This window comes from Sardina pilchardus, chromosome 23, assembly GCF_963854185.1.
Source record: "Sardina pilchardus chromosome 23, fSarPil1.1, whole genome shotgun sequence".
NCBI lineage: Eukaryota > Metazoa > Chordata > Actinopteri > Clupeiformes > Clupeidae > Sardina > Sardina pilchardus.
The window spans coordinates 19,234,666-19,245,745 of NC_085016.1; the positions used below are offsets into that span (position 1 = coordinate 19,234,666).

The 11,080-nt window shown below is 39.5% G+C and overlaps 1 protein-coding gene across 1 annotated transcript; it reads left to right on the plus strand.

Annotated features, from left to right (window-relative positions):
- The first annotated feature begins 4,903 nt into the window (after positions 1–4,903).
- LOC134071774 (oxidized low-density lipoprotein receptor 1-like) lies at positions 4,904–7,852 on the plus strand. The gene is made up of 4 exons (XM_062528615.1): positions 4,904–4,995; positions 5,435–5,542; positions 7,166–7,252; positions 7,668–7,852. Exons 1-4 carry the CDS (start codon positions 4,938–4,940, stop codon positions 7,850–7,852), a joined length of 438 nt encoding a protein of 145 aa, XP_062384599.1. The 5' UTR covers positions 4,904–4,937.
- Positions 7,853–11,080: the final 3,228 nt, after the last annotated feature.

The window sequence follows — 11,080 nt, forward strand, 5'->3', positions numbered from 1 at the left end:
CTTTTGTATGGTATTACAAAAGGAATGGCTTCTCTATGTATTCATATACTCCTTGTATTGATGTAATGAATGGAATTAATTTAGTACAATATCTGCTGTAAGACTCAAAACATATCTTCATCATGTCAACAGTAGGGTCTTCTAGATGCAGTGGTGGACAGTAACGAAGTACATGTAATTCGTTTCAGTACTTAGCATATTGATGTATCTGTACTTTACTTAAGTATTTATATTTGGTGAGACTTTGTACTTTGACTTTACTACATTTTTAAGTGAAAATTCGTACTTTTACTCCGTTATATTTATGAAAACCCTCTCGTTCCATTTTTTGCCAAAATGGTTAACATTACTGCAAACTAACACTCTTCTTAGAGAACGTTTACATTTACAATGTCAATATCAATGTTACATAGAGATGAAAGCCTACTCTTTGAAATCTCTATTGCAGCAAATCTAATTTACGCGTTTGTTACTCATAACGTTACTCATAACATAATTGGGAACGTGTGAGCATGCATGAAAGGGAGAGAGTGCATTGATAACTGATATCTCCGCTTTATAAAGGGCAGCCGGCAAGTCTTAAAGTGACAGTGTACCATTTATAAATTAATCAAACAGCATCATAGTTCTTAACAAATGTATTTTCTACAACAAAATTACGTTGTCATTATTATCATAATGGGGGGGGGGGGGGGGGGGGGGGGGGGGGGGGGGGGGGCTAAGGACACCAATTCTCTTTGTGATTGAAGAATGTATCGTAAATAAATAAATGTTCTTCCTAAATGCTAGGGGGAAGGAAGTATTTGAGCCCCTATGTAACCCTATGGGAATTTAACACAGGGGCAGGTAGATTTTTATTTTTAAAGGACAGCTATTTCATGGATCCAGGATATAGGCTATGCATCCTGATAAATTCCCTTTTCCCATTCCCTTGGTCGTTGGAATTAAAATAGCCCCACATCATCATACCCTTCACCACAGAGATTGGCATGGTGCTTTTTCCAGTTTAGGCCTGCATTGAGCTCAATGAGCATCAAACAGGCAGGCTAATAGGCCTACTGGAAAAACTACCATGGCAATCTGTTTGTTTGCAGTTTGATTTTTACTCATTTTTTGAATTAAGGCATTAAGATCAATTGTCAAATGATGATTTTATATTTCTTTTTTTAGGCAGCATGGTATCAAATACATGTTCTCCCCACTGTAGATAGCTTCTAAGCAAATAGAGAAATGTAAGAAACTATTTGAAGAGTGGCATTAGTAGTTCACCTTATATACCGGTAAGCTGATTTAGCAGGAGCTTTGATGTGGAAATGATAAATTATAATTATAATTAAGCCATTAGAACCATAATTCATTGAAGTACTTTTACTTTTAATACTTAAGTATATGTGAAGGCAAATACTTTTATACTTCTACTTAAGTGAAAATTCAAAGTGGGTACTTTCACTTTTACTCAAGTAATATTTGACACAAGGTATCTATACTTTCACTTAAGTACATAATCAATGTACTTCGTCCACCACTGTCTAGATGCAATGTACAAGGATTTGTTAGCCACTCGCAAAACACTTGCAGCAAAAAGAGCTATTGTGTTGAACTGAATAAATGATTTAAAACTCTGCATTGGGTAGCCTAATCCTGTCCGTTGGATTTCTGCTCATCACAACTCATTGCATAACACTTGTTATATAGTTTAAGATTTTTGGGTAATTAAATTGAATAAAGTGTTCAAAAGCACAATGGTTATTAAAGAGGAACTATGATTGGCGATTACATCTCTGGTTTCGGTTTCATTTTTCGTTTTCGCTCGTTTTATGCTTGCATATTTCTCTGCAGAGCTTCCCCGACAGCTTTAGCGTGTATATTTATACATGTATAGGCTATATATAAATATATAAATTGCAAGTGTGGTTCTTCTTGTTCCTTACGCGTCTCAGACTTCCAGATGAAAACAAGGAGCGATCGTCTCCTGCAGAAACTGCAAGGTTGCAATAGCGGATAGGGACACTGGGGGCGGGAGGAAATATTACTGTTTTCGATGAAACTGGTCAGTCAAGCAAAACAACGATTTCTGAGCAATTTTATGACTATGAAAAAGTTGCATAGGGTCTCTTTAAATTGTGATTATGTACTTCTCCTGTTAGCTGAATGTAGTTATAGGGCTTGTCCTGAGGGATGGAAGCATCACAGTGGAAAGTGCTACTCTTCACAAAGGAACTGGGAGGGAAGTCGAGACCACTGCATCACCTTAGGGGGTCATCTATCTAGTCATGAATGATCAAGAGGAGCAGGTAAAGTGGACTATGTGTGAAGTGGGAAAATTGGTCAATGTATCGCCTCATGTACAGTACTGTACATTGTGTTGAATATGTGATTACTACAAGTCTTGTTTGTTTCAAAGCTTCCCAACTGATCCAAAATATTTTATTCAAGACATCCAAAGCAATTATTTACATATTTCTAAACTAAACTAAAACAAGCAATATGGGGCCCTAACTAGCAGTCTAGTAGAATGGTGTTGGCATGGAAACATCAGGAATTATGTCAGGGGTGAGGTAATACTGTAAGCATTCACAACATATGATTCACAACATGTTGCATAGGATTGGTCAAAGATGATGCCGAGATGTGACTCAAAATGTTTTACCACAAGGTGCTGCCATAGACTTCCATGGTAGAAGAAAGTAAAATGATTTGCTGCTAGGCTGCCAAAATGCTGTATTTGACTACTGTCACCAAAAGTAATGTTGTCTTCCTAGTAATACTTGTTCTTCCCATCAGAGTTTTCTGATTGCACAAATAAACACCATCCACTGGATTGGACTGAACGATCTTGTGGAGGAGGGACAATGGGGTTGGGTGGACAACAAAAGTCTCAACGAAATAGGAGTTGTGTAAGATATGCCTAAAGGCATTTTTACAGAACACATATCACTTCAGTGAAAGTATATGATTATGATTATACTTTGGATTGTCAACCACTAAGTCACTGAAAACCCACTCGTGCAAATATTTCTATCAATTCCTGACGAAATGATTTTTTACAATGGCCAATGGCCAGAGTCTTTGCCTAATAGGCTGATCATTTTCAATCCAGCAGATTCAGAATCTGAATCACTGAAGTTTTTTCCTCCTTTCCCACATGTACTCATGTGGAAAGTAAACACTAATTGACGATTACGATGCTGTGAGAAGGAAATCACAGATATGCACTTTTTCTATCAGGTCACAGAAAAGGACATTTTGCTGCTGTCTGCAAATCCAAGCAGCCTGTACATGAGATGGCAGATGAGGAGGAGCAACTCTATCAGGACAGCCTTTTCCTGGGTGAGGTGAAGGCAGACAGTGCTGTTGGTACTCAGACATCAAAGTTAATGGGGAAGTAGTGTCTTTCAAGCTAGATACAGGTGCAGCAGTGACCGCAATACCCACTAAATTGTACAAGTGTAGTAGAGATGGTCCTCTACTGCATACCTCAAAAAGACTATATGGCCCTAATAACAAGATATTGCCTGTGGTAGGACAGATACAGCGTAGATTAGAAAGTAAAGATAAAAAGACCACTCAGTCTGTGTTTGTCATTGACCATTTAGCCAGGCCACTGCTGGGCTTACCAGCACTTACAGCACTGCACCTAATTGAGAGAGTGGAAGATATTGAAGCACAGGGAGAGAAAGAAGATTCAGGGGAAGTCTTCAAAAAGAAGTTTCCGAAGGTGTTCAGTGGATTAGGGAGACTTGAAGGTGATTACCGAATCCGCCTGAATGAGGATGCTGTCCCTTATGCTCTGACCACCCCTCGTCGCGTACCAATCCCCTTAACTGATAAAGTCAAGAAAGAGCTAGAAAGAATGGAAGAGATGGGGGTCATCTCAAAGATAGAGAAACCCACTGATTGGTGTGCGGGAATAGTAGTGGTCCCAAAACCCAATGGTAAAATAAGGATATGCGTAGATCTTACCAAACTCAACGAGGGATGTGCAGAGAAAGACACATATTACCCTCAGTGGACCAATCACTAGCCCAGTTGAATGGTGCACTGGTGTTCACAAAGCTGGATGCACGTTGTGGGTTTTGGCAGATACCCTTAGCACAAGAGAGCAGGGAGCTCACAACATTTATCACCCCCTTTGGCCGATTTTGCTTTAATGTTTTGCCTTTTGGAATTAACTCAGGGCCAGAACATTTCCAGAGACGATGTCGCAGCTCTTAGAGGGGCTAAGCGGAGTGATATGCCATGCGGATGATATCCTGATATGTGGAGAGAATAGGGCCCAACACGATGAGCGGCTCACAGCTGTTTTGACACGTCTCCAGGAGGCGGGTCTGACACTAAATGAAAAATGCACCTTTGCACAGTCTGAAGTCCTGTTTGTGGGACACAAAATCAGTGCGGGAGCCATTGAACCTGACCCCGGGAAGATTGGAGCCATCACAGAAATGCCCATCCCACAGAACACAGCAGATGTTAGGCGTTTTTTGGGAATGGTCACATACATAGCAAAGTTTATCCCTCAGTTTGCAGACACCACCAAACCACTGAGAGATTTGCTGTTAAAGAACAATGAATGGTCTTGGGGCCACATGCAACAGACATCATTTGAAAACCTCAAAAAGGAGCTGGCATCACCGAGAGTGTTGGCTCAGTACAGACCACAAGCCAAAACAAGAGTGTCTGCAGACACATCTTCCTTTGGCCTGGGACTAGGTGCTCAAATCACAAGAGTGGTGGCCCAGTGTGATGTGTGCGCCACTGGGTGTGGTGAAGTAGTTGTTTGGCCACGACAGTTTGACGTCTGAAGGTGTGAAGATACTGTTGCAGAAAATATCACACAAGGAGATTTCGAGAGAGACATCCTTCCTGTTTCTTGATACACAAGCCCAGAAGTCATTTGTTGGGTTAATTGTCTCACTCAGTGCATTTCTCTGTTCATCATGGAAATGGACCACATCTATGGAAATGTATGTGCGGATAACACTGAGAGCTACAAAGGTAGGGAACTATTTATGGTTTAAAGAAGTAACTAGTTTTATTTCAAAACTTGTATATTTTGCAAAACCGTACACTGAAAGACTGTTAGTTCCTCCTCTTGAAATCAAAGGAACGGGAATGAAGCATTCTGTGGTGGATCAATCCATTCTGTGGTGGATCAATCAATATGTGCTGTAATTTATTATGTGATATGCTTATTGTTGTAATAATTCCACATACACAACCAATCATCTTCAGGAAGCCACCTGGACTGGAGTACAATATTGCCTATAGGGTTCTCCAGTGCTGCAGATATAGGAAATATTTTATTAATTTCCAAATTTAGACAAAGAGCCACTAGAAAGGGCCTAGAGCCGTGGGTTGTCGACCCCTGATGTAAGCAATTGGCAGAATGTTTTGTTATCCATTAACAAAGTTATCCATGATTTTTCACGTCCAGCCTCTCAGGACACCATAAAGGTCAGCAGAAAAGCCCTAATTGTTCTTCTGATAAGTGGAGTGATTCTGCTGCTTGGTGTGGCAGTTCTTGGTACATTGACATACCAATGTGAGTAGTCTGCATTTGACACCAGAGCCTCTTTATATCAGTGGTTTAATGGTTTCCTGACAAGACATACATTTTGCTGCAAGTCAGTCAAATTGTGTAAAGACTTTGCAACACTGTAATATACAGTAGTTGCAATATTATTTCTGATCTACTTTTAAATACACACTTTGTATGTACAGTATTTAATGTGAGACTAAAATGTTCATACATTTGATAAAAATTATATGCAAGTAAACTAAGTGATGAACAAAAGAAGTTTGCTCTGCTGGATGCTCAACATAACAATATATCAGCTTATTTGAATAACACCGGTGAGTTCCTATACTTCAAATCAATCTGTCTGAAATAATTGGATCTTTTGTGTATATTACAAAAAGAAAGACACGTATGTACATGTACTTATACTCATTGTGTTGTCTTCATGATGTCAACTTCAGATATCAAGTTTGGTCTTCTAGCTGCACTGTACAAGGCTTTACTGGCAACTCACAAAGCCTCCATTTTTCTTACCATAACCACATTTGTTTTTTTTATCATATCTCCTGAACCAAACAAATAACACCATAAAGGTGATGTCTATGTTTTGATAGTGATGTCTAGCCCTATGTTTTGATAGTCAATGATTACAATGATGCCATATAATATAGAATCTTCAGGTGAATAGTAAAAGGTGAATTCAGTGATGCTGTGAGAAGGAAATCACTTACACATGCATTTGACACCAGAGCCTATTTATATCAGTGGTTTAATGGTTTCCTGACAAGACATACATTTTTCTAGCCTGGCAAGCCAAACTACACAGAAATGTATAGTCTGGGGTCGGACCATTCACAGAGTTGAAGCCTGTGGGTGGGATGAACAGTTGTCTTTCAAACTGCCTCTGCACGTAATAGGCCAGCATTTGTGACCAATCGTAGCCGGTCAGCAAAATGGCAACAGGGCTGCCAAGTTTCAGAAAATTGCAAGCGACAGTGAGATGCGTTCGTCGAACATTTTTTTGACTGTCTGTCACACTCAAAGCGTGACACTTGGCAGCTCCGATTAGAGTCGCTTTTTCAAGTGTGAACTTACCAAGAGAGAGGCAAATAGATGTTACACAGCTCTGCAACAAGTAGGCTATAGGACAATGATAGACATAGCAGCCTTAACGTTAACTGGAAACTCAAAGAGAAACAGCGAATCAACAGTGAAGAAAATCTAGCAAGCAGGAGAACGTTTTAAATGTAATTATCGGAGTCGGCGCTGTTGTGTGTGAAAGATAAGTTAGATGCCAAGACCCGCCTTTCGTTGCTTCTGATTTGTTTATTGCGTGATGCCTTCGGGCTCAAGGACTCCGTACACAGATAGAGCGTTCTGATTGGCTAGGCTGAACTCGAGCCTGGCGCAGGCTTGTCCTCAACGGTGCGACCCTAGACCATCCCGCTAGGCAAAAATATTTTTGGCCGCTAGGGTGCGTCTAGATTTCTAGGCTAACATTTTGCTGCAAGTCAGTCAAATTGTGTAAAGACTTTGCAACACTGTAATATAGTTGCAATATTATTTCTGATCTACTTTTAAATACACACTTTGTATGTACAGTATTTAATGTGAGACTAAAATGTTCATACATTTGATAAAAATTAGATGCAAGTAAACTAAGTGATGAACAAAAGAAGTTTGCTCTGCTGGATGCTCAACATAACAATATATCAGCTGATTTGAATAACACCGGTGAGTTCCTATACTTCAAATCAATCTGTCTGAAATAATTGGAATACAATCGTTTGTGTATATTACAAAAAGAAAGACACCTATGTACATGTACTTATACTCATTGTGTTGTCTTCATGATGTCAACTTCAGATATCAAGTTTGGTCTTCTGCACTGTACAAGGCTTTACTGGCAACTCACAAAGCCTCCATTTTTCTTACCATAACCACATTTTTTTTAATCATATCTCCTGAACCAAACAAATAACACCATATGGTGATGTCTAGCCCTATGTTTTGATAGTGATGTCTAGCCCTATGTTTTGATAGTCAATGATTACAATGATGCCATATAGAATCTTCAGGTGCATAGTAAAAGGTGAATTCAGTGATGCTATGAGAAGGAAATCACTTACATATGCACTTTTTCTATCAGCTGAATGCAGTTGTAGGACTTGTCCTGAGGGATGGATGCATCACAGAGGAAAGTGCTACCTGTTCTCCTCTTCAGAAATGAACTGGGAGGGAAGTCGAGACCACTGCATCACCTTAGGGGGTCACCTAGTCATAGTGAATAATCAAGAGGAGCAGGTAAAGTGGACTACATGTGTGAACATCTGAGGTGGACACATTGGGCAATGTGTAGCCTCATATGTTGTGTTGAATGTGAATTCGAAAAACCTGAAAATGTTTGGCTCACATGGTCCCATTGATAAGAAAGGTTTTACTCAATACCTCCAAAGCCAAAGATTCCCAGAGTTACTTAAAGGGACACTTCACCGATTAGCATTAAGCTTTGTATCTTTAGAAAACCAGTCATGTTTTTGAATGGCCGTGCATCATTCCCTCAATTTGCCTTGAGATGGGAGAAATACGGATTTCAATGTTGGACTTCCTGCTTTCAATGATGTAAAAATCATAATTTTACATCATTGAAAGCAGGAAGTCCTATTCATGGGTTTCATTGAAATCCGTATATCCGGTTTTCTAAAGATACAAAGCTTAATGCTCACAAACAAAAACGTCTATTTGATTATGGACACCAATGTTATATCTACTTCATAGTAACATTTGTGTGTTCTTCCCTTCAGCATTTTCTGGCTGCAAAAGCAGACGGTGTTCAACACTGGATTGGACTGAATGATCTTGCAGTGGAAGGACAATGGCGTTGGGTGGACAACATAAGTCTTGGCGAGACGAGAGTTGTGTAAGATTATGCCTGAGGCATTTGTATTTACAGCACACATAGGCCTACAGTCATGTTGGACTGTGAAAGAGGTATTAACCTCATTCACCTATTTCACAGTGAAAATATTTGTTATTAGTTCCTGTGCAGGTCTATGAGTTTAACATGGTTCCATATTAATCTGAGAAAAGAAGATGATTACTTCCTACCGTTTCCATTGAGTAAATTCAACCTTCAAGATGAGAAAACTGTTCTTTTTCGGAAGACCACACATCGGTCCTGACAGCCCTACAGCCATTTTAAGTTTTGAAGTTCCAGCGAGACGCTAGCCGGACGATAGGCGCGGGAAAAGTTGAGTACAGTTTGTTTGGGATTGCCATGGCAACGGCGATCTCTACCAATCAAAGGCTCTGCTTTCACCAGTTTTACACGGTAGGGTGTTGGGTAGTGTAGTACTCTCTCGTTAAATCGTGAATAAAACATTGTTTTCTCAAAAACAAGGTTGATGCCCCGTTAACTTTTGACATCTATATGAGCCGGTATAATCGCTTAGTCACATCGTAGCTGGTTTTACGTCTACCATGGACGGTTACGATTTTATGGCTTATTCTCCAGTTGTCAATGGAGAAATTGTATTGGATTTTTACTTCCGGGCAAGGCTGTGGGCGGGACTGTGGAGCTCTATGTAGGCTATTCGGTGTGTTTCAATAAATGCGTAACTTATTTGTTTACATTTCCTCTGTTTGGCGATTTGAAGGCGTCACTGATTAATTAGCCTAACCGCTAGGCTACTTTAAATAAGATACACGCTGGGGTTATTATTATTTATTTTAGCCCATGACTAGGCTATTAGGCGATTATTAATTATCATCATCATCCATAATAATAATGAAAACGTAGCATAGGCCTATTAAAATACTAGCTCTTATAATAGCCTACAAATTATTTTAATGATTATTATTAATAATAATAGACCTATGATAGGCCTATCATAAGGCTGGGCCCAGGAGTGTAGGCTACAGAAATCATGGCTATGGCTATGGCTATGGTTATTTAGCAGACGCCTTTGTCCAAAGCGACATACAAATAAATAACAATACAAATTAAATTAACAGTGAACAATTACAAACTAGGGAGAATAGTAATATTATCAGTAAAACAATAATTTTAAGCACTAACCTAATGAGAAATAAAACAGTGAAATGAGAATAGCAATCAAATAAGTCACTCAGTTAATTATATATAATAATAATAACTAAAGCATGGTATGGCTAAATTTAAGGACAATAGCAAAATAAATTTCAAATTCTATCAATAGACAAATTATAACAAAACAATACATTATACAAACCATAACACATCACAAACTCAAAGGACTAAGTGCATATTAAATAAATATGCCTTAAGACCCCTCTTAAAAGATCCAAAGCTGTTGCTGGAACGGAGAGCACTGGGCAACTCATTCCACCAACACGGAACCACTGAAGAATAGGATCTACAAATAAATCATAACTCAGGCAGTGCCTATACCAGGGGTCGGCAACCCAAAATGTTCAAAGAGCCATTTTGGACCAAAAAAACAAAAAACAAATCTGTCTGGAGCCGCAAAAAAATGAAAAGCCTTATGTAAGCCTTATATGAAGGTAACACAGGCTGTAAGTGTATCCCAGGCAGCAAAAATTGTGCGGGCCGAACGCGGCCCGATTAAAACGAAAACCCTCGGCCAATCCTCGGCATGAATCTAGGACCGATTGCTCTGCGAGCGCTCGGCTGTAACGCGGCCCGATTAAGGCGAAAAACACTCGGCCAATCCTCGGCATGAATCTAGGTCCGATTGCTCTCCGAGCGCTCGGCTGTAATGAGGCCCTATTGCGAAACCCCGATGTAAAGCCCCCCGTCCAGTTCATTGTCTGGGTTTTATTGATTTCCATTCGTGTCAAGTTAATACTAGAATTGCTAAGCAGTTCTACAAGATATATGCCTAATCTGCATATAAATCATAGACAGTTTTCAAGTTTAAAGCATTTTTATTGGACTATATCACAGCATTCATGTAAAACCAACAGTTCAAATACTTTGAAACATTTAACTAGTCCACTGCATTTGAGTTTGAAACGTATCTACGATGTCTACCGGTTTGCTCTGGCTTCACCATCTCTGTCGGAGGTCAGCTATATCCACCTGGTGCTGAAGAGCTTTTCTGTGGAGTCTTTAGTCAGGGAATTCCGGCGGACTGCATCTGAGAAAAAAAAGACGGCAGCATGTTAGCTAGTTGATTCAGTGTAGCACGTCTCTGTAACCGTAATATGCTAGCCTACTGGACCAGTACAAAAGTATGAGAAAGAGACACGAGACACCAGTTTTCAGAATAAAAATGAAATAAGTCAGTAGTAGGATTTTGTTCCAATTTATTTTCTTCCACAAGTCGAAGACTGAGCTCGTAAATAACCCATATATTGCATCCAAGCTGCAAAAAATATGAGCTAACACCCCAGCTAGTTTTAGCCCCTTAGCCAATGTTTACCTTTGAGCTAAACAGCTATCGTTACACCTTATTGATCCCCACCTTTATAGCCTATACTTTAATCCGTCATGATTAAGAATTTTCGGTTGTTGTCTGATTGTTAATTGAATTACATTTCTGAATTCTTTCTTTTCGTTTC

What these genes read in the sequence shown, in the direction of transcription:
- LOC134071774 (XM_062528615.1), top strand. Translation starts at nt 4,938, where the DNA reads ATGGAAATGGACCACATCTATGGAAATGTATGTGCGGATAACACTGAG. An exon ending in TAACACTGAGAGCTACAAAG is followed by an intron (nt 4,996 to 5,434) that starts GTAGGGAACTAT and finishes TTTCACGTCCAG; the next exon opens with CCTCTCAGGACACCATAAAG. An exon ending in TGGTACATTGACATACCAAT is followed by an intron (nt 5,543 to 7,165) that starts GTGAGTAGTCTG and finishes GATAAAAATTAG; the next exon opens with ATGCAAGTAAACTAAGTGAT.